The 24,504-nt window shown below is 41.9% G+C and overlaps 1 protein-coding gene across 4 annotated transcripts in view; it reads left to right on the top strand.

The window, feature by feature from the left end:
• heca (hdc homolog, cell cycle regulator) overlaps positions 1-24,504 on the top strand; it is a 96,630-nt gene that overhangs the window by 59,897 nt on the left and 12,229 nt on the right. For all 4 annotated transcript variants that reach the window (XR_004222615.1, XM_012962553.3, XM_012962552.3 and 1 more), the window contains 1 exon segment: positions 15,505-16,545. Coding sequence is in view for 3 of the 4 variants with exons in the window: in XM_012962553.3 (XP_012818007.1) it covers positions 15,505-16,545 (1,041 nt within the window). In the remaining variant the exon portion in view is untranslated.

Raw genomic sequence — 24,504 nt, forward strand, 5'->3', positions numbered from 1 at the left:
TACTGTCCCCTCTGACTTATATTTCTTAAAAGCTTTCCTTTTTCTCCCTATTAACTTCTTTACCTCAGAGTTAAGCCACATAGGGTGATTCTTAACACTTCTACTTTTTCTTATTAATGGAATGAATTGAGAACAGTAATGATTTAATATCATTTTAAATGACAACCATTTCTGCTCTGTGTTTTTATCAGAAAACATAATGCCCCAATCTATGCCCTGAAGCGCTGCCCTTAAGGAGCTAAAATTTGCCTTCCTAAAATTCAGTGTCTTTGTTGCCCCCGTGTAAATTTGTTTCCTGCACCAAACATCAAATGAAATAACATTATGGTCACTATTACCCAGGGGTTCAACCACTTGCACATTTGCTATACGTTCTGGGTCATTAGAGATCACTAGATCTAGTATAGCATGGTTCCTGGTTGGCTCCTCAACAACCTGTGACATAAAGTTGTCATGCAGCAAGTTTATAAACTTGTTCCCATTTACTGTCCTGGCAGTACTATTGCCCCAGTCAATATCAGGGTAATTAAAATCCCCCATTATTATCACTTGCCCCAAACTAGCAGCCTTTTCTATTTGCAACAGGAGCTGGGCCTCCTCCTCTTCGCTTACATTAGGGGGTCTATAGCATACCCCTACAATTAGTTTGGTATATTCTTTACTATCTGTGAGAAGCTCAACCCATAAGGATTCAGCTCCCTCTGTTCCCCCCATAACTTCCTCCTTAATATTTGCTTTTAAGTCGTGCTTAATGAATAGACACACTCCTCCTCCTTTTCTATTGCCCCTGTCCCTCCGAAACAATGTATACCCCCCAATATTGACTGCCCAGTCATGAGACTCATTCAACCAAGTTTCAGCAACACCAATCACATCATATTTCCGCTCCAACGCCAGTACCTCCAGCTCTCCCATTTTACCAGTCAGACTCCTTGCATTGGTAAACATACATTTAATACTGGTTCCGGCGTGAGAATGACAAATGCTTTTGGGGGGGGGGGGGGAAACGAGTGCAGAAGCTCTGTGTATTTAGGTAGGGGACAGAGAAGGAAGCACTACCAATGATCAAGGCAGAGATAGAATGTGGAAAGTTAAAGTTCAGAGAGACCCAAAACGATAGTGATGACGTAAGGCGGGTTCATTCCAGTTAGTATCTCCAGCCCACCTTCTAAATTAGGCAGCGTAGTCCTCCACTGGGCGCTTCCCCTGTGTGAGGGACTGGATAGCAGCTTCGGCGGTGGCTGGTCTTTGAGGGTCATCATAGAGACAGGCCATAGCTTGGAAGAATGTCTCTAAGTCCTTCAAAAGAGGGCTCTGTAGTTCCAGCAGACCTTAGGCTCGGGGTGCAGTACAGGTGAAAATGAAGAGGCTTCAGAAGATGATGTGGACAGAGCTTGCAGCGACTGAGCCATAGGCAACTCAGCCAGTTGAGACTGGATATCTTGGTAGCTTCTTTGAAGATCCTGAACTGCCTGTGTGAGAACAGAAATCTGCTGCGACAGTCTCTAGAATGCTTGCCTCCTCAGGTGGTTCCAGATGATGGGGCTCGGACATTCTGTCAAGCTTACCAATAGCAGGAACCAGATATGCTGAGGAGGACTACCCTTACAGCTCCCCACTGGTACTCCCAAACTGCGGATGAGAGAGAAGTGGGGCGAGGTGTGGGAGCCCAGAAAGGTCCCACGAGGGTCTATGTTGAGCGGATCAATGCAGGCGGTGGTGCGGCTAGGTGAAGATCAATGCTGAGCAGCTACGATAATCGAATCCAGGCCAGGGGTCAGCAACGGGAATCACGGTCGAAGTACAGAGAAGGATGATCCGCAGAGTAAACGATCAGGCCAAGGGTCAGCAACAGTGGACAGATAAACAGGCAAAGTACAGCAGAGGTTTTCCAAAGAGTGGTCAGGCAGGCGAAGGGTCAATAACAATAGGCAACATTGAAAATACATAAACAGCTAGGCAAAATGATGTCCGAGCCCTTACCCTAAGCAGAAGCCGGTCTAAATAGTGCTCTTCCGCCTATGTCACAACGCCTGTGCCAAAACCACATCATTCTGCGACAACCAGGCTATTGCGCATGCTCGCACTGGAACGCACGGCCATCTTGGACCGAAGCGAGGAGGATCAGCGTGTCGCTGGAGCAAGACGGGTGAGTCCCTGACAGTCATTTAGTTGTCCCATTTTGAATCTCCGTAGTGGACTGAGGTAAGATTAGTATAGTAGTTGCAAAGCCATGATTTGGTACTGGCTGGAGGGGGAGTCTCATGGCATGTGAGTGGAGTTTGAGGATGTTTTGTCAGTCGGTGTTTGAGATAACATCTGTCCATTTCCTCAGAAATGTGTCTGTGTGTGTGATCTAGGTCTAGTCTGATGAGTTTGTGAATGGATGCTGTGGAATGGTGGGTGTTGGCTCCTTTCCATATATGGTTTAGGGGACTAGAGGGGTCTTGTTCTGTTAGTTATCACAACATTTCTCTCACACAGTGGGTAGCTTGCATAAAATAGAAGTGTTGGGTTCGAAGAAAAGGGAGTTTAGCAGTTGCTTCTGAAAATGTCATGGGGGAGAGCTTTCTGTTGAGTTTGTCTCTAATGCAATGGAGTCCTTCTTGTTTCCATTTTGCAAAAGTGTTGGTCATTAAGTCGCTAGGGAAATTCTTGTTTCCTGTCCAGGGTAGGTATAGGGAGAGGTTTTGGGTGATTTTATGTTTGTGCACCAGGCTTTGTAAGTATGGATAAATACCGGGTTATTTGTTTGATTGTTTGTTAGTTCATTTGGTGGTAAATGGAGGAGGAGGTTGAGATTTGTTGTTTCCATAAAGGTATATTCAATTTCTAGGTTTCTATATGTATTAGAGTTATATATCCAGTCTTCAACGTGACGTGAAAGGGAAGCTGCATTGTAGTTATGTAGGTTTGGAAAGTTAATGCCTCCATTGATTTTCATTTGTTGGAGTTTGTACATGGCAATTCTAGGTTTTTTGCCTGTCCATATGAATTCTCAAAATACAGTGGCTTGCAAAAGTATTCGGCCACCTTGAACTTTTCCACATTTTGTCACATTACAGCCACAAACATGAATCAATTTTATTGGAATTCTATGTGAAAGACCAATACAAAGTGATGTACACGTGAGAAGTGGAACGAAAATCATACATGATTCCAAACATTTTTTACAAATAAATAACTGCAAAGTGGGGTGTGTGTAATTATTCAGCCCCCTTTGGTCTGAGTGCAGTCAGTTGCCCATAGACATTGCCTGATGAGTGCTAATGACTAAATAGAGTGCACCTGTGTGTAATCTAATGTCAGTACAAATACAGCTGCTCTGTGACGGCCTCAGAGGTTGTCTTAGAGAATATTGGGAGCAACAACACCATGAAGTCCAAAGAACACACCAGACAGGTCAGGGATAAAGTTATTGAGAAATTTAAAGCAGGCTTAGGCTACAAAAAGATTTCCAAAGCCTTGAACATCCCACGGAGCACTGTTTAAGCGATCATTCAGAAATGGAAGGAGTATGGCACAACTGTAAACCTACCAAGACAAGGCTGTCCACCTAAACTCACAGGCCGAGCAAGGAGAGCGCTGATCAGAAATGCAGCCAAGAGGCCCATGGTGACTCTGGACGAGCTGCAGAGATCTATAGCTCAGGTGGGGGAATCTGTCCGTAGGACAACTATTAGTCGTGCACTGCACAAAGTTGGCCTTTATGGAAGAGTGGCAAGAAGAAAGCCATTGTTAACAGAAAACCATAAGAAGTCCCGTTTGCAGTTTGACACAAGCCCTGTGGGGGACACAGCAAAGAAGAAGAAGGTGCTCTGGTCAGATGAGACCAAAATGGAACTTTTTGGCCAAAATGCAAAACGCTATGTGTGGCGGAAAACTAACACTGCACATAACTCTGAACACACCATCCCCACTGTCAAATATGGTGGTGGCAGCATCATGCTCTGGGGGTGCTTCTCTTCAGCAGGGACAGGGAAGCTGGTCAGAGTTGATGGGAAGATGGATGGAGCCAAATACCGGGCAATCTTGGAAGAAAACCTCTTGGAGTCTGCAAAAGACTTGAGACTGGGGCGGAGGTTCAACTTCCAGCAGGACAACGACCGTAAACATAAAGCCAGGGCAACAATGGAATGGTTTAAAACAAAACATATCCATGTGTTAGAATGGCCCAGTCAAAGTCCAGATCTAAATCCAATCGAGAATCTGTGGCAAGATCTGAAAACTGCTGTTCACAAATGCTGTCCATCTAATCTGACTGAGCTGGAGCTGTTTTGCAAAGAAGAATGGGCAAGGATTTCAGTCTCTAGATGTGCAAAGCTGGTAGAGACATACCCTAAAAGACTGGCAGCTGTAATTGCAGCAAAAGGTTGTTCTACAAAGTATTGGCTGAATAATTACGCACACCCCACTTTGCAGTTATTTATTTGTAAAAAATGTTTGGAATCATGTATGATTTTCGTTCCACTTCTCACGTGTACACCACTTTGTATTGGTCTTTCACGTGGAATTCCAATAAAATTGATTCATGTTTGTGGCTGTAATGTGCCAAAATGTGGAAAAGTTCAAGGGGGCCGAATACTTTTGCAAGCCACTGTATCTTGTTTGCTAGTTTGAGGTCTTTTTGTTTAAGGTAGTAAGGTAGCATCTGGATTTTGTATAATTGTGCGAGGAGATACATAATTTTATGAGAGATGCTCTGCCTAGAAAGGTTAAGTTTGCTGTTTTCCATTTATTTAAGTCATGTTGGAGATCTAGGATGGCTTGGGTTATATTCAATTTGTATGTGTCGGTGTGGTGGTCTTTGAATTTAATGCCCAAGTATGTAATATGGTGTTGAGCTTTTTTGAAGGGAAAAGTGGTGTGTGTCCAGTTGGAGGTGAGGGTATGTTTTAGATTTATGGCTTCTGATTTGTCGTAGCTGATTTTTAGGCTTGTGAAAGCTGTGTATCTGTTGGTGGTTTGCCAATAAATAATAGGATATCGTCTGCGGAGGCTACGATCTTATGGCATGAGTGTTTTGTTGTAAATCCTTAATAAACAATGGATTTTGTGTGAGGTGTCTGAGCAAGGGTTCCAGTGTGAGATTGAAAAATAGGGGGGGAAGGGGGCAGCCTTGTCTAGTGCCTTTTTTTTTTTATGGGGAAGCAGTTCGAATTTAGGTTGTTGACTGTGAAAAAAGCAGTTGGGGCAGAGTATAGGGCTCAGAATAATTTTAATAGTTGATGGCCAAAGTGTTAGAATTTGAGTATTCTCAGCAGGTGGGCATGAAATATTCTGTTGAATGCTTTTTCTGCATCTAGATTTCTAGAATCTGTCGTGTTGCCTTATCTGAGTGGCGTCCTTTTGTGAAGCCTAATTGACAGGGAAATAGAAATCTAGGTAAGATTTGTACTCTGTCTGCCATGATTTTTGTGAGAATTTTAAGGTCTTGGTTTAGGAGGGAGATGGGGCGGTATGATTCTGGATCGGTTTGGTCTCTATCTTTTTTTGGGAGGAGGATTATTCTGGCTTCATGGCTTCTGGCCAGAGGGGTAGGCCCTGTAGTGTCTTGTTGTATAGGTCTAGCAGGAGTGGGATAAGTTCTGGGGCAAGGATTTTGCAAAATTCCACGCTTAGGCCGTCAGGGCCTGGAGATTTTCCTAGTTTTAGTTTTTTTTTTAATTGTCGTTTGGATGTCTGATTCTGTTATGGGTGCATTTAGTATGTTTCTTTCTTCTATTGTTAGTTTTGATAAATGCGCATCTTGTAAAAATGTAATTGCTTTGGTGGGATTGTCTTGTTCTATATTGTAAAAGGATTGGAAGTATTTTGCCATCTCTTCTGTTATTTTCTTTGTGTTGGTTATACAGCCTTGTTTTCCCTGGAGCTTGTGTATGTAAGATTGTGGGTTTTGTCTTTTTGCTATGTTTGCCAGTAGTTTGCCTGCTTTATTGCCCCGTCTGAAGTATTTGTTGCGTCTGTAGTCTAGGCTTAGTTGTGCTTCCTCGGTTAATAGTGTGTCAAAGAGATTTTTGATTTCTTTATAGTTGTTTTGGGTTTCTTTGTTTTGTATATAGGCCTGGGAGAGTTTCTGTTGGTGTTAAATTGTTTTTTTGCGGTGTGCCAAATATGTGGTTATTTGTCCCCTGAGCACTGGTTTTGCAGCTGCCAATTTGGGTTATCCTAATGAATAAGATTATCATCTATGTACAGGTATCGGACGCCTTATCTGGAAACCCATTATCCAAAAAGTTCCATAGACTCCATTTTAATCAAATCACATTTTGTAATAATAAAACCGTAGCTTGTACTTGATCCCAACTAAGATGTAATTAATCCTTATTGAAATCAAAACAAGCCTATTGGGTTTAATTACTGTTTTAAATATTTTTTAAGCAGACTTAAGGTAGGAGGTCCGAATTACAGAAAGACCCCTTATCCGGAATACACCAGGTCCCGAGCATTCTGGATAACGGGTCACATACCTGTAGTTGGTTAAGGAGGTCCTTATGTACTGTTTGAAGTCCTCGTTGTGAGAGAGGTATGAGGGGAATCGCCAGTTGAATGATTGGTGTTGTGGCAGAGGGTTTTGTATATGTAGAGAGATTAAGGCGTGATCAGAGATTATTATGTCCTTTATTTCGACCTTTTGTATGTGAGATAGGAGAGATTGAGAGGTGAAAATGTAATCTATGCGAGAGAAAGTTTTGTGGACTCCAGAGTAAAATGTATAGTCTTTTGAGGAGTCATACATGCCTATGTGCGTGCACAGTGTTTTTAGGTGTTTGGCTCTGTCAGTGGTCTGTCTAATGGGGTCTGTCCCACGTTACATTCATATCTCCCCCAAGGATTATATGCACTGCCTCCCAGGAGTCCAGCCTTTGCATGAGATCTGTGAAAAAAGATTTGTTATTGTAATTTGGAGTATTTATATATTAGCAATGATGTATTTAATATTCAATATTTCTACCTGAAGTAGAGAGATCTACCTTGTCTGTCTTTATAAGACTTTAAGATTTTGTAGCAAAATGTTTTGTTAAAGAGTTGCTACTCCTCTAGCTTTCTTTTTGCATGAGGCCTCTAGGCATTCCCCAACCCAATTATCTTTCATGTTTCATAGGTAAATACCTACCGTACTACTATTGACGAGTGGGGGGGGGGGGTAGGTGGCTCTAACGGTTGGGGGTGGGTGCTTGGAGGACTGGACTGGGTGGGTCCTTTGAGGGGGGTGTGGGGATGGGGGTTCAGGGCTGGATTATGGGAAGGGGGTGAAAAAAAGGCGGGGGGGATTGTATTCCTGATTATCCAGAGTATGCTTATTGTTCGGTATTGGGGGGAGTCTTTGCCCTTGTTGGGCTTAAGTGTTCTTGTCCGGGTTTAGGTTTGCCTCTCGGGGATGCGGTGGGGGGTAAGACTGAAGAGGTCTTGATAGAAGCGTTAGCCCCTCCTGATAAAGGTCCATTTCGTTGCTTGGTTACATCAGTTAGGTTGTCGGGGTGAGGAGCTTGGGCTGTTTGCAGTTTCTCAGTTTGTAAAGAATTGAAAGTATGGCTGGGTATAGCAGGGAAAATATGTGTCCTGACTCTTGGAAGAGGTAAAGGCGATGCATCTCAAACTTAAGTTCTTTGATTTCCCTGTAGGCTTCCAGAATTTTTTGTTTATCTGCATAGTTTAGTAGCTTAAAGATGACTTCTCTGGGTTTGGATGGCTCTTCCGGTGAGGGGGATCCTATCCGGTGGAATCTTTTTATCTGTCTGTTGGGGACATTTGTAGAGTTGCTGGCAGCCAATTTAGAAGGAGATCCTCAAGTTGTTTGCCTCTTATATTTTCAGGTATTACCACTAAGCGGAGGTTGTTTCTTCTACTTCTGTTCTCTAGGTCATCCACTTTGTCTGTGAGAATTAAGATTTGTCTCTGCTTTTGTAAGGTCATCTTTCAGTGTTGAGATTCTGTCCTGTGCTTCCTGTATGCGCTGTGATTGATTAGAGGATTGTTGTAAAAGTTCATCTAGTGTTTCTTTGATACTTGCCAGTTTTTGGTCTAGCAGGGGTGCTAGGAGGTCTGTAGACTGGTGGACTGGAAGGAGATGCCAGGGCTTGTTGGTATGTGGAGACATCTGAGGCCGGTGCTTTGGTGTCTTTTTTTTTTTTTTTTTTTTTTTCCCCCTTGGTGCCCCGTTGGGGAAGTGAGGCATGTTGTCCCAGGTATTTTCCGATTGGTTTGGATTGAGATGATTGTAAGGATGTCCGTTTGGAGGCAGGTTGTGTAATTGTCATTGAGACTGGTGTGGGTGGTTTCCACCTGTTTTTTCCTGTTTGAGCTGGCTGAAGTGGAAGTTGGAGAGCGGTATTATACACTCAAATCAATTACATGGTTGCTGTGTGCATAGCGTTTAGTCACATATTGCCACTTCTGAAACGGGGTTTTGTTTGAAGTGTTGCAAACAATGCTGTGTGGATTGTACGGTTAAGTTGAGTTGGAATGTAACATAGTAAGTTGGGTTGGCCCACTGGCTCCTCTACTGTATACATAGAAGAAAAGAACTGGTTAAGCACATCTGCCTTTTCTATATCCGCTGTAACCATATTGTTATTATAACTCAATGGGGCCACACCCTCAACCTGCATCTTTTTACTATTAATATACTTAAAAAACTTTTTGGGGTTAGTCTTGGCCTCGGCCGCGATGCGCTCCTCATTTTCTATCTTTGCCTTCCGGATTGCTGTTTTAAACACTTGTTATAGTGTTTATTATCATTAAACGCAGCTACTGTCCCCTCTGACTTATATTTCTTAAAAGCTTTCCTTTTTCTCCCTATTAACTTCTTTACCTCAGTGTTAGGCCACATAGGGTGATTCTTAACACTTCTACTTTTTCTTATTAATGGAATAAATTGAGAACAGTAATGATTTAATATCATTTTAAATGACAACCATTTCTGCTCTGTGTTTTTATCAGAAAACATAATGCCCCAATCTATGCCCTGAAGCGCTGCCCTTAAAGGAACAGTAACACCAAAAAATGAAAGTGTATAAAAGTAACTAAAATATAATGTGCTGCTGCCCTGCACTGGTAAAAGGTGTGTGTTTACTTCAGAAAGTCTACTATAATTTATATGAATAAGCTGCTATGTAGCCATGGAGGCATCCATTCAAAGGAGAAAAGGTACAGGCACATAGCAGATAACAGATAAAACACTATTGTTACATAGTTACATAGGGTTGAAAAAAGACCATTGTCCATCAAGTTCAACCCATCCGAGTAAACCCAGCACACAACCTATACTAACCAATCTATACACTCACATACATAAACTATATATATACAACCAGTAATACTAACTGTAGATATTAGTATCACAATAGCCTTGGATATTCTGCTTGTTCAAAAACTCATCCAGCCCCTCTTAAAGGCATTAACAGAGTCTGCCATTACCACATCACTAGGAAGGGCATTCCACAGCCTCACTGCCCTCACCGTGAAAAACCACCTACGCTGCTTCAAATGGAAGCTCTGTTCCTCTAATCTATAGGGGTGACCTCTGGTGCGCTGATTGTTTTTATGGGAAGAAAGAACATCCCCCAACTGCCTATAATCCCCTCTAATTGTATTCTACAGAACTTATCTGTTATCTGCTATGTAACCTGTGCCTTTTCTCCTTTTTTCCAGCTTGAATGGCTGCCCCCGTGGCTACACAGCAGCTTATTATATAAATTATAGTAGTGTTACTGTAGCAAACACACCAGTTTTACCAGTGCAGGGCAACAGTGCTTTTTCATTTTTTGGTGTTACTATTCCTTTAAGGAGCTAAAATTTGCCTTCCTAAAATTCAGTGTCTTTGTTGCCCCCGTGTAAATTTGTTTCCTGCACCAAACATCAAATGAAATAACATTATGGTCACTATTACCCAGGGGTTCAACCACTTGCACATTTGCTATACGTTCTGGGTCATTAGAGATCACTAGATCTAGTATAGCATGGTTCCTGGATGGCTCCTCAACAACTTGTGACATAAAGTTGTCATGCAGCAAGTTTATAAACTTGTTCCCATTTACTGTCCTGGCAGTACTATTGTCCCAGTAAATATCAGAGTAATTAAAATCCCCCATTATTATCACTTGCCCCAAACTAGCAGCCTTTTCTATTTGCAACAGGAGCTGGGCCTCCTCCTCTTCGCTTACATTAGGGGGTCTATAGCATACCCCTACAATTAGTTTGTTAGATTCTTTACTATCTGTGAGAAGCTCAACCCATAAGGATTCAGCTCCCTCTGTTACCCCCATCACTTCCTCCTTAATATTTGCTTTTAATTCCTGCTTAATGAACAGACACACTCCTCCTCCTTTTCTATTGCCCCTGTCCCTCCGAAACAATGTATACCCCCCAATATTAACTGCCCAGTCATGAGACTCATTCAACCAAGTTTCAGCAACTCCAATCACATCATATTTCCGCTCCAACGCCAGTACCTCCAGCTCTCCCATTTTACCAGTCAGACTCCTTGCATTGGTAAACATACATTTAATACTGGCGTGAGAATGACGTGTAAACAACTTTTGGGCCTCCCTGCCATTATCAGTATCCCGAAGCAAGTCTCCTCCCCCATTTTCCCTTACTATGCCCACTACCTCATCTATCCTGTCTACCACAGAATTTCCCGCTGCACCCTCCCCCCCCACTCCTAGTTTAAAATCTCCTCCAACCCTCTAGCCATCTTTTCCCCCAAAGCAGCTGCCCCATCATCATTGAGGTGCAGCCCATCCCTGGCAAAGAGCTTGTAGCCGATTGAGAAATCAGCCCAGTTCTGGAGAAACCCAAAGCCCTCCTCCCTGCACCAATCTCTCAGCCACGCATTAATCTCCCTAAGCTCCCGCTGCCTTCTTAATGTTGCTCGTGGCACAGGTAATATCTCTGAGAAAATTACCTTGGAAGTCCTTGCCCTCAACTTCGCACCTAGCTTTTTAAAATAGTTCTTGAGGACTTCCCCCCCTCCTCTAACTTTGTCATTGGTACCTATGTGTACCAAGACCGCCGGGTCTTCCCCAGCCCCTCCCAACAATCTGTCCACTCGTTCCACCACATGCCGAACCCTAGCACCAGGCAAGCAACACACAGTTCGGCATGTAGGGTCTTTGCGACAAATTACCCTATCCACCTTTCTAATAATTGAATCCCCTACAACTATAGCCTGCCTTCCCTTCCTAGCACTATTCCCCCCACCTGTATTAGAGGTGCCGGCTCCCAGGGTGCTCTGAGAGTCAGCCCGCTCCATACATGCTAGCTCAGAGCTGTCTTCCCCAGCATCTTCACCTAAAGCGGCAAATCTGTTGGTTTGTACAAGCAGTGAACCAGCCCCCCTACCCTTGTGTCCCCTACTTCCCCTCTTAACTGTTACAGATTTGTCTCCCTCATTAACCTCCACTGTCCCTTTTCCACCCCCCACTACACTGGCCCCTGCCAGTGGTTGCTCAGTGAGCCTCCTGTTCTCCCCCATGCTTGCAGCTGCCCTCAGTGCTGCCAGTTCCCCCCTTAGATTCTGCACCTCAGATTCCAAGAGGAAAACCCACCTGCATCTCTCACAAGTAAATGCTGCATGGAACTGCTGCTCCAGGACCACATACATGCGTCAAGATGCACACTGAGTAACACCAGCAATCATACTGCAACTCATATTGCCACTGGGTACTTACAGTCTCCCGAGTGCAATCCCTTGTATAGTGCCTTTTAAGTTTCAAACGCCTTTTTTATTTTTAACGCCTACTATACACTTAATCTACATGCAACTAACTGCTTTAGATTACATGCAACACTCGCTAGCAGCTCCCAAACTCGCTGTGCAGTCAGAAACTTATTGAGATTCAAATAGTATACCTGTTAAGGAAATCCTTCGGTTACCGAGAGACCTGTCTAGTAAATTGCATGTTCACAAAATAAGATAATTAGTATTACTGAGGCCTGATGGGATGAAATGTGACTGGTTTGTGAATTTAGATGGTTATAGAGGGGTTAAAATAGGCAAAGGAGTTTGTTTTCATATAAAGGCAGAATAAAAACCATGCACTAAAGAAATTATTAAGGTTTATCACTTGGGTATGTAGAAACCATGTGAGAAGAAAGAGCTGCCCAAAGTTTCAGGACCAGACTATTTTCATTGCAGTGAATTAAAGAAGTCTGCTCCATGATTACAAAACCACTGTTTTCCAGGATTTAGAGATATCTGGCATGGTTCTGAGAGACTGGCAAATTGCTAATGTTTTACCACATTGGTGGGTAGAAAGCTTTTTGGAGGTGGTAAAATTTTTAGGTTAATGCCCTAAAAATGTATGTGTGTGTTGTTTTGACACTAACCCAGGGAAGGAAAAGGGGGAAGTGGAAATCACTGCATAGGCTCAGGAATACTTTTGAAAACTATGGTTTGTGAATACAAGTTAAAAATTCTACCATGCCTTTTATGGCCCAAGCTCATTAATGCTATATGACAAACTGAGGTGAAGTGGAAACCTGTCCTGTGGTCTACCAAATCAAAATGTATCTGGTTTTTCTAACAAGAATTATAATGTGTCCACCAGACGTCTTTTTCAGGAAAGGCTTTGCTGAATCCAACTATTGTGAAAATTAAAAATTGTATAATTGTATAATCATACTGAAACCAGACCTTTTCTAAATATAATCAAAAAATATATACGGTTTCTGAAATTATCAATTTACTCTTTACTCACCCCCTTTTAAGCATCTGTTTTTCTTCATTTTTTTTTTTTTTTGGAGGGTGGGAGGGGGTACTACGTTTGCTTAGAAGTGGAATCAAGTTGCTCTTCTTCTGTACCAAGCAGAAGCTCTGTACTGTATGCTTAAGGTCACTTGTGTACATAGTTGATCCAAAAGCCCTAATAATCTTAACATACACTAAACTCTAATATACATCTAATATAAACTGTTGATCTCTGTGATATATTTATTAAGTGGTTTGCGCCTTGGAAATCTGCCATGCAGGCCGTTTTTGCCCAGTCTCTTTCTTATGGTGGAGTCGTGAACACTGACCTTAATTGAGGCAAGTGAGGCCTGCAGTTCTTTAGATGTTGTCCTGGGGTCTTTTGTGGCCTCTCGGATGAGTTGTCTCTGCGCTCTTGGGGTAATTTTGGTCGGCCGGCCACTGCTGGGAAGGTTCACCACTGTATCCATTTGTGGATAATGGCTCTCACTGTGGTTCGCTGGAGTCCCAAAGCTTTAGAAATGGCTTTATAACCTTTACCAGACTGATAGATCTCAATTACTTTTGTTCTCATTTGTTCCTCAATTTCTTTGGATCTTGGCATGATGTCTAGCTTTTGAGGTGCTTTTGGTCTACTTCTCTGTGTCAGGTAGCTCCTATTTAAGTGATTTCTTGATTGAAACAGGTGTGGCAGTAATCAGGCCTGGGGGTGACTACAGAAATTGAACTCAGGTGTGATAAACCACAGTTAAGGCTGATGCCACACCAGGCTTGCCGAAAATTCAGCCCTACGCCTGCTACTTGTGCCTGCACCCGAATGAATGGAATACACTCGGGTGCAGGCACATGTAGCCGATATACGCATGAAAACGCGTGAGAATGCAAAGTCTCGCGTTTTCATGCGTATGTCGGCTACATGTGCCTGCACCCGAGCGTATCCCATTCATTCGGGTGCAGGCACAAGTAGCAGGCGTAGGGCTGAATTTTCGGCAAGCGTTTTTTCACACCACTGTATAAATTGACTGTTGTGTCCCTGGGTATTTCCTATATGATGGCCTTATGACCAATTTTTTTTAGATAGGATTGGTTTATGTAATTTGAAGTTAGTTAATTAGCGTGACAAAATGCAGCAAATGTAGCAAAAATACAAGTAGCATTTCAGGCACAAATTGTATCAAGTCAAGATATGAGCCAGAGTGGAACAGAATCAGCAGAAAAAACAAAAACCAAAAGAAAAAAACCTACCCGATCCGTACTACCAAACAGAGTTAAATAAGCCAGGAGCCCATGGTAACCACCCGTAGCAATAAGTAAAAACGTCATCATTTGGAGCCAAAAAGTACCGCCGTTGCCATGGTGTTGATAAGCCAATAAGCGGCAGCATGTTATTATTGAAAAAGTAGAAAAAGTAGAAACAAGCCACAGATCAGTTCATAATCCCGTAGGTGGATACACAGCCCAATATAGGGCATAGAGCGAAGCGGTGCTGGGAGCGCAACAGGGGTGCATCAGGTGAAAAAGTTGTTCCATGCCAATAGTAAAAACGACCTGCTTAAACAGACCTTCAGAACATTTAAGTCCACAGATAAAACCACAGCTGACTATCACAGGTAGAATAGTGATTGGGTATACACGTGGACCCACAATGTATATAAAGGTCAACTGGCAGGCAAGGGACATAAGTAACAGGCATGGCAGATTTAATATGAGCTGCGCATTGTCTGGCATGTCTAGCCCTGAAGCAGTAATACACTCACTGCATTTCAGAAGGTATGACAGTCGGAAATGCAGCATATTAGTTGACATAGCAGTCCCAAGTGCAGCCTACTGTAATATAATATCATAGTTCGGCACTGGTGAGCACTTTGTAGAGTACAAGAGTCTTAAATTGAATCCTGTATATGACACGTATCCACTGCAGGGACTGGTAGAGAGGGGCAGCAGTTGTGAAGTGGAATTAGAGGTATATTGAGTCTGGCAGCAGTTTTCATGATTAAATAGGGTGGGATCAGTAGGCAGGGGTAGTCCACAGGTCAGTGAGTTACAGTAGTCTAAATGAGGTGTGACAGGAGCATGGAGGACAATTTTCTCTTGTGTGTGAGGAAAGGTCATGTGGGAGTGACAATTTTTAAGTAAAAACAGCATGATTTAGTGGGGCAGATTTATCTATGTGTGACATTAGAGCTCACAATTGTAAAATTCTGCCACACTATTCATTCCTATGAGATTTTTAGAAGCATATTTATCAAATGGTGAACTGTAACTTTCATCCATTGATAAATACACCTCTAAAGATCCCATAGTAATAAACACAAAATAAACGCAATAAATTCTGGGGACTTTCTTTATTTCAAAGAGCTCCAAGAAAATCCCATGAGTTTATCCTATAGACTTGCTCATGCACTGGGTTTTTAAAGCAGAAGCCAGGATAATAGCTGATCAGATTTCCAACTACAGACTAGTTTCACCTTTTTTGGGGCTCATCAATGTAGTGCCAGGTTTGTAGTAGAGATTGATGGAATTTATGTGGTGATTTCTAATTTCATCCATTCACTCCTGCATTTATAGATTACATTTTTGGCTAACTCTATTACATTATCGATTACATTATGTTGTCATAAATTACATTTTTGGCTACCTATATTGAAAACATTTTTTTTATTTTGCACAGTCAATCTGTTTTACCCAATTTACTTTCTACACTGAACTATCCATTTAAAGATCTTTATAGAAATCCCTTGCTTGTGAATTGTAATTTTTTTAAATTATTTTTACTGACCTCTTGCGTATGTTCCCTCTCACCCTTGCAGATACAGCATGTGCAACTCCACTCATTTGTAGCCTCGGGAGGCCAGTGGATTTAGAAAAGGATGATTATCAGAAAGTCATCTGTAATAATGAACACTGCCCTTACAGTACCTGGATGCATCTACAGTGCTTCTATGAATGGGAGAGCAGCATTCTTGTCCAATTCAATTGCATTGGTAGAGCACGCAGCTGGAATGAGAAGCAGTGCCGACAGAACATGTGGACTAAGAAGGGTTATGACCTAGCTTTCCGTTTCTGCTCATGCCGGTGTGGACAGGGCCACTTAAAGAAGGACACAGACTGGTACCAAGTAAAACGGATGCAGGATGAAAAGAAAAAGAAATCTGCAACAGAAAAGCCCTGTGGTAGATCCACTTCAGAATCCTCTGATGACATTAAGAAGTGCAGAGGCACTGTCAAATCTCAGAAGGGACTGACTTTTGACCTTCCTCGTAGGCACTCGGTGGACAGGCAGAACTCTCAAGAAAAAAGTATAGGTGGAGGTTCTCATAGTCTGCGTTCTCCCTGTGTTTCTCCTGGGCAGTCTCCTCCAGCTGGATACCCTGTCCTTTCTCCTTCTCATTTTAATGTTCCTCGTAGCTCCAGATACTTAGGCGAATTTCTAAAGAATGCAGTCCATTTGGAGCCTCACAAGAAAAGCTTGGCTACATCAGGAGCAATTAGGAACTCTCATTATGACTGCAGTATGCCTGGACTACAGACCCACAGGTCTATGCGATTGGATGCACCAGTACAGTTTCTTCGAAGACTTGACCTCTCTGAACTTCTAGCCCATATACCACGGCATAAACTGAATACTTTCCATGTACGCATGGAAGATGATGCACAAGTTGGGCAGGGTGAGGACCTTCGCAAATTTATCCTCTCGGCTCTCAGCGCAAGCTACAGAAATGTAGTAAATTGCGCGTTATGTCACCGGACACTCCCTGTGTTTGAGCAGTTTCCTCTGGTAGATGGTACATTGTTTCTCAGCCCATCCAGGCATGATGAAATTGAATATGATGTCCCTTGCCACCTGCAAGGTAAAAACCTATCAAATATGGTTTTAGAAAAAGCAACATTTATGCTATTTATTTTTTTAGACTAAAATTAAAGTTATGCTTTAAAGAAAGTCATGGCAAGACTGCAGGTATTTATTTGTGTTTTTGTAGCACATGTGTTATGGTCCTCAGTTTTTTTTTGCCTATTGTTTTGCATTTTAATTGATGCCCTAATTGATGCCCTCTTTTAAGTAGAGTGAGCTTACGCAGGCATCAGTAGTGACTTTACCTGACAGCTTGACATTTCACCAACCGCATACAAGTGTTCCTTCATGACATAGCTGAAGCTATGCAACATTCCACTTGCAAATATCAGTAAAGGTTCTATATGAGGTTATTTTTGCTGGTCAGGTTTCATTGTGAAATATTGTCATGCTAAACCTCACATAATAAACTTTCACTGCTATTTGCAAGCAGAATTTTGCTTATTTTGTTATTGGCATTTACTGGGCAGAAGTTACTTGAATTTTTCCACTGAAGATCCTGTTTCGTTCTTCTCTAGTAATCATTGGCAGCAAATCGCCAACATGAGTAATTCCCCCCCATCCTTTAAGGTCACTGGACAGGAAGAATAAAATTAACTATTAAGCACCCTCCCTCTCAAACCCATGCAGTCTTTTTTTCCTATACAGGACCATATACATGCTTACTGCTTACTTATTACTTACTGGGACCAATTGTGGGATCCTCTTGCTCTTGGAAGAGGGTGACAATCTGAAGATCTTTGGTAAGCCCCAAGCTTCTGGGATGCCTCAGTTGGATGCCATTGTATTGGTTATTAAGCAGGTGGTGGTTCAAGCTTTTACTTCCTGCCTACTAGGACAGCTAAGTGAGTCAGAGAATCTCTTTTTGAATCTTTATGCGAAGTGTCAGAGGTGGAATTGTATGATCCTGGTGAGAGTTTTTCTGAAGACGAAGAATTGATTGTTGAAGAAGAAAATGTTTAAGGAGAGCTTTAACCCTAACAAGAAGCACCAAATAGTTCTCCAGATAAATTGTTTTCATCACTTTAAAAGGCAGCTCATGATTCTATCAATGATTTACTTCTGAATAAAACATTCCAGAAAAGTGTTTGTTTGCCAGAGAAATTCTCTAGTTAATTAATTAATATCCCTTTGACAATTTTTTTTTCTAAAGTTTGGAATAATCCTCCTAAATTGGATGCTGCTGTCATGCAACTTGCTATAAAGAAAACACTTTCTATGCCACTTTGGCCTTTAAATATCCCATGGAAAAATAAAAAAATAACTGGAATGTAAAAATATTTTGTTTCTGCTGGGACAGCTTGTAGACCAGCAGAGGCTATGGCTTCTTCATCTCGGGCTGTGAAGGTCTGGTTTGATAACCTAGATGTTGCTATTTCCTCAAGAAGATCAAATTTGCAGGACATGCTTTTAAAGAGTCTGGCCCTCAAATCCAGGAAAGTTCTGGAGAGTTCCCAAAAACACCTTTTTTTTTTTTTTTTTTACACACTTCAGTTAATCTGAGGATTCTAGATCCAGGGATATCTTGGATATCTTTCAGAAATATCTCAACCAACTCAAGATTTAGGTGCAGTAGAACTTGCTCTTCAGCTTTCAGGTTTCTATTCAAAACTGTTCTTAATGAAGATAAAGCATCATTCACATTCAAACCAGTGTTGGATTTAAAGGACAAGGAAAGTTAAAATCTTGTCCTTAAAATCAATTAAGCACACTATTCAATAGTACTACTATCGCTATGTAGAAACTCTATATTTCTGGCTTTCCTAGAGAAAGATTTACTGAGATACACTTACTATATACTACAGACTCTTTTTTCAGTGAACAGCGCCGCCATCTTTAATAGGGGTGCCCACTTCCTTTACTTCACTACTCTTTACTACCCACGCTGCCACCCCCCCCCCGGCCCCCGTTCCCCTCTCCTGCACAGATACCAACCGGCACAGTCACACCAAACCCCCCCCCTCCCATTCCCGCACCTGCTTGCTGCATCCCCGCTACTGCACAGACTGAAGAAACACTGTCTCCCCGTGCGTGCTCCCCTTCAGCACAAGCAGACATGCTCCGGTTGCCATGGCGATGTGCTGCCTGCTTGTGCTGAAGGGGAGCGCGCGTGGGGAGACAGGGTTTCTTCTGTGCAGTAGCGGGGATGCAGCAAGCAGGTGCGGGGGGGGGGGTTGGTGTGACTGTACCGGTAGGTATCTGTGCAGGAGCGAGGAGTGGGGGCTGAAGGGGGGCGCCTGCTTGTGCTCCATAGGGTCGTTTGCGCATGCGCCGCCTACAGTCCTGGTCGTAGAGTCATTGCAGGAGCGATGCATTATGAGAATCCTCTTTACCCAGCTCAGAGTTTTTTTTTTTCCTGTTTGGCTTCTGATCATCTGAATGATTGTAATTTGGAGAGACTTAAGGGCACTATTGAGACAACTGAAGTTATGCCTGCAGCTTGAGATTAACTCTTTGGTAGCCTTTCCTTCTCCTTTAAGACCCCCTCAATCATTTCCTTTTGTGTAGGAAGTTCAAAATAGAGTCCTAGGCTAAACCTGCACGGGTCCAGTCAGGCAGACCCGTACCTGACCCCGACCCTGACCTGCAACCTGACCCTACCCCAGTGGGTTAACCTACATTCTGTCACTTTGATCTGCAAAACTGGAAGTGACATCATTGTAGTCTGGTAGTGACCTCAGTCCAAAGGTGGATCAACCTGGTAATAGTAAAAAATAGCGTTACCATTGGGGGAGGGAGGGCAGGAATACTTCTGCACTTGGGCCAGGGCCAACCAGCATCCCTGAGGACCGCCCATATGATCAAGGAATCAAGGACTTTCTGCCCCAAAACTTATCTGCTTTGTGGGTATTCTACTGGTACCCAACCTGATGCAGGACTCTATCCTAGGCCTCAGTCATCCTAGCAGTCCCACAGGGGTCTTGATTAGTTAACCTTAACTTAAAAGATGCTTAGTCTTGCATACTGATTTACAAGTCTCACAGGATGTTCCTGTGTTTTTCTGTGGGGGACCACCATGTTCAGTTCACCTGCTTCTTCTTTGGACTCTAAACCCAAGAACATAGTAACATTGTTACTTCTAATGGACTGAGTCATAAACTGTCAAAAAAAAAAAGCTGCCTGGTTCCATTTTAATGGCTCATCTTTTTAGGAACACGACTTGATACTGTCAAATCTGTTGTGGTTTCTTTACAGTAAAGTTGAACGAATACCTGGGCCTAATGAGTTCCACTTACCAGATCGTAAAGTGGGCATGGTGGCAGCAACACCGGGACTTTAAATCATCTGTGTCTGGATTGTGTCCTTAACAGAGGAAGATGTGACAATTCTGAAGTAATGGAGAGAACCAATGTTCTCTGAGATATTCTTCAAATCAGGTTGGGAGCAGTCATTGTAAGAAAATGGGATTTACACTGCCCTCCGCCCAACATTTTGGGCCTAAGGGCCCTAGGCCAAGCCTAGTTGGCAAGTGGGTGTAGATCCACTCAGACCATGACACCACTGTAAAAATGACGTGGACAAGCAGGGTGGTACAAAGTGCCAACCTAATGAAGTAACTTTTTCTCATTATACCCTGAGTAGAACTAAATATGGCAGGGCTAACTGCTTTTCATGTGCCAGAAGAACAGAAACTGGAGGCAGACTTTCTGAGCTGTAGCACACTGGCCCCAATCTGAACCTGTTCGTTTTCCAACAAACACTTAGATATTTGGGACACTAGAGGTAGATTTAATGGCAACACAACTTAACCAGTAAGTCAGAAGTTTTTTGTTTTTTTGAGGAGTCTTTGCTTGTTTGCAAGCGCAGGTAATGCTCTACATCTGGTCTGGAGCTAAATATTTTATGTCTTTTCTCCTTTTTCATTGATTTGGAGGATGCTAGAAGAAGATAAATGGGAAAGGGGCTTCAATCATACCCATGATCCATTATTGGCACAAAAAAATTGGTAAAAAAGACTTCCAGGGATATTTTTTGGCTTTTTTGTTAAAATTCAGAAAGACCTCTACTTGAGTGCAGTACTACAGAGTGCTATTTGCTCAAAAAATAATTTTTTAACTCGGGTCTCCTGAGCCGTGATTTGTGGTATAATTTTTTTTTACGGCGTATCAAAAACATCTCTGTAAATTACAAATTGTCAAGTGTCCAACCTGTCACCTTTAAGTGACAAGTCTTGGGCAGAGGATTCTCTTGTATAGAGTTCTTCAGTGCCCTGAAGTCTTTATTTTAAGCCATGGATCCATCCTTGGGGTTTGTCTTTTATGTAGTAACATAGTAGATCAGTATGACAAGAGACATGCTTCAAGTTTAACCTATTTGTGAAATCAACCTACTACTTATTGTGGCCATACACTTAAAGATCTGTTGTTTTAGAAAAGTTGCAGAAACTATCGGTCCGTGTTGATGGGATGCAGGCCGTCAGGATGAGGACCACTACGCCAATGATCAATACGTCAGTGTTCTCTTCCCACCCCCTATCCCCCAAGGAGATTTTTAAACCTGCTGTTTGGCAGCTTTTATCAGCCAGTGTATAGGACCCTCAAAGAGTAGGCAGCTTATCAGCCTTTTTTAAGGCCAGGTTTAGTCCTTAATTTTGATTGGCATCACTGTTTGAACCTCTCGGAATGCCTCTGACTGACTTGCCACCTTAAAAGAGAAGGAAAGGTAAAAACTGAGTAAGCTTTATCAGAAAGGTCTAGGTAAATACAGTCATAAGCACTTACAGAAAAGCTGCACCACAAAAGAAACACAGGATTTCTTATCATCTTTTGTGTATATATGTACTTTGGGTATCTGACTTCCTCTCTCAGAAAAATCCTTCATTCCTGGGGCTGGATTCTGCACAGCTCTCTTCCCTTCTCCTGCTCCCTCTCCCATAAGAATTCACTCCTCCTCCCATCAGAATGTGTGATCTGAGCTGCCAACGGCTAGAGCTGCAGCAGGAAGCTACAGAGACCAAGCTAAAATGGCAGCTGCTTAAACGGAGGGAGCTTCTAGGGCTGTTTACTCGGGTATGGCAAAGCTTTCTGCAGAATAAATATAGCGTTCTGGCTTGCACTAATGTGGCTAATCTATTGCCAGTAAAATTCCCAAATGACTTTCCTTCTCCTTTAAAATCTCCATTTTAGTGGCAATCACCTCAGCTTGTATTGTAAAAGGAGATTCAATCTTGGTCTCTGAAAGAACCTGATTCAACTGTCTTTCAGGAAAAAGTCATATTGAGACAAAATTTTATTTTCATATGGATGAGGAAGTGCCTTGTTTTTGTCCTGATACGAAGTCTGAGCAAGAGAAGCTGTGGCACACTTTGGATCTGGTTCAAGCAATTTCTCATTACATTGATCACAAAAAATTGCCCCAATAGACATTATTCCAAGATATTGGAGAAAAATGTTATGCTCCCTCTAACACTACAGTTGTCCATTGGATGATCACCTCTATTGTCTTTTCATATCAGTTGGCTGGGAAGGAGATCCCCCAAGCACCTGAAGGCACCCAATCCAGCCTGTGACTACATCATCCTGGGCAGAGGAAGCCAGGGTACTGCCAGAAGCAATCTGCAAAGCTGGATACCAGCTACTGCTTTTACTTAGCACTGTTAGGTAAATGTGCTACACTCCTGAAATGCTAGATTTGGGAGGAATATTCTTCAGTCTGTTCACTAATTGGTTGAATAAAAAGTGAACGCAGCATATCTTTTGTCTTCTCCATCTTAGTTCTGGTATGGCCCAAGTTGGTGATTTGCTGCCATGGTGAAATATAGAAATGTTTTTGTGGATAATGAATGTAATAGTTATTTGGAAACAAAAATCATGGGAAGTAGTAAAGCATTTTGAAATTGTTGTAGCTGAAGCCACTGCACAGCACTCTTTAAAAAAAAAAAAAAAAAAAAAAAAAAAAATCTACATTTATTAGTTTTTTTGCATTTGAAGACATGTTTCAAATACAAATAAGTGGAATACTCAACTTAGCTTGCACTTTGGCCGTTAATTTTAGTTTATATAAGAAAACATTTGTTATTCTCTGCAGTAGAAGTTACACAAGAAATGAATTTGTGCCTATCCCGGCAGATTGCTGGCATCCGGATGGTGCCACTTTTAATGGGTTTTTCAGTAGCAAATAGAAAATTAGTCACAACCCACTAGCACATAGCAACTAAACTAGATGTTTTATTTTACACCAACGTGCTAATTTAGATCGGTTCAGCTTACAACAACAATTTTTTTTCAATCTACAAGCTGTTAGAAAATGAAAACAAAGATCTAAATAGTTGATAGTGGAATCTGTATTGTTGCAGTTTAGAGCACAGGCTAGCAAATTTAAGCTCTACTCTCCACTACCTTAATTTCACCTCCTGGGCGGGGGGGGGGGGGGGTTCTTTGCAGCCAGTAGTAGGTCGTCACACTGCAACACAGGCCTACTGCTGGCTTTATTATTCAGAATCTAACTTCTAAATTAGGGGAAGGCCATCTCCCAGAGACTCCATTTTAATCAAATACGTTTTTTTTTTTGTTTTTTTTTAAATGATTGTCTTTAATAATAAAGCAGTACTTTGTATTTGATCCAGATTAAGATATAATTAATCCTTATGTAAGACAAGACACTCTTATTGGGTTTATTTATCGTTTACATGATTTTTAAGTATACTTAAAGTATGGGGATCCAAGTTACAGAAAGATCCCTGGGAAAACCCCAGGTCCCAAGCATTCTGAATAACAGGTCCCACGCCTGTAAGTATCTATTATTTATTTTACATGTTATTCCCAGCTCTTGTGTAAAAACAAAAAAAAAAACCTCTGGTCTTTGACAAAATATATTTTTGAGACAAAATCTTGTTTTCTATAATATAAAGACCTGTAAGTCCTGCCACTTCTACTGTTTATAGCAGAACATTTGCATTATCACCCAGCTTGTATGTACTTTATGAGGTGCATTCTGTTTGTTATGATTTAAGTGATTACCTGATTTTCATTAAGCCAAAAAAAAGTAGAGCTTTTAAAATTGTTTCTGCCATAAACGCAAGCTTCTGAATGACTACTATAGTTTATATTAAGGGCACTGCCACATGGGTGGATTTGGGGCCTGTGGATAAACACAGGCTGAGAATTTGCCCCAACACTCCAAAAATCTTACTTATGTGCTTTCACCTGGAGCTGTTGCAGCAACCTGGGTGCAGACGCACAGAGTAGATTTTGACGCAAAACTTCTCGATTTTGTCTGCACCTGGGCTGATGCAGTGGCAGTGCCCTAATAAGCTGTTGTGTAGCCACAGGGGCAGTCATTTAAGCTGGAAAAAAGGCCAGGTTACAGCAGAAGATAGATAAGCTATGTTCAATAAATTGCCATTTTCCAGATTAAAATAGGGCTAAATGGCTTAGGTTACAATAATAATGGTTACCTGCTATGTAACCAGTGCAATTTAGCCCTATTTTAAGTTGAATAACTACCACCATAACTACATAGCAGCTTAGTTTATATAAACTATGTGTGTGTAAAGCAAATACATAGCTTTACCAGTTCAGGGCAACTAATTACTTTGGTACACTTTCATTTTTTGGTATTACTGTTCCTTTAAGGTCTATACACCTATAAAAATCATGGGCATTCGTAGTGCAGCATTAAAAGTAATAATATATATATAAATAAACTGAACTTTGGAACTCACCTTAGAAAATGTTATTTAAGGACATAGTTACATGGAGCAATTGCTCCACTGCTCTCCATTGCACGCAGGTGGACACCGTGAATGCCAGTGCAGCTACAGGGAGATGCAATTTAAAGTCATTTGCTTCTCTCTGTTGATTAAAAACCGCAGGCAGAGAGCAGTGGAGCAAATGCTCTGTGTGACCTTTAGCCAGTAGCCACGTATGAGCAGTATTTTTTGTAATTTGTTAACAGTACATTGCAGGTACCACTAGTTAAGACACATGCTTCTTATTTGTCACCTACAAAAAAATGA

The sequence above is a fragment of the Xenopus tropicalis genome, chromosome 5 (genome assembly GCF_000004195.4).
Source record: "Xenopus tropicalis strain Nigerian chromosome 5, UCB_Xtro_10.0, whole genome shotgun sequence".
NCBI classification, from domain to species: Eukaryota; Metazoa; Chordata; class Amphibia; order Anura; family Pipidae; genus Xenopus; species Xenopus tropicalis.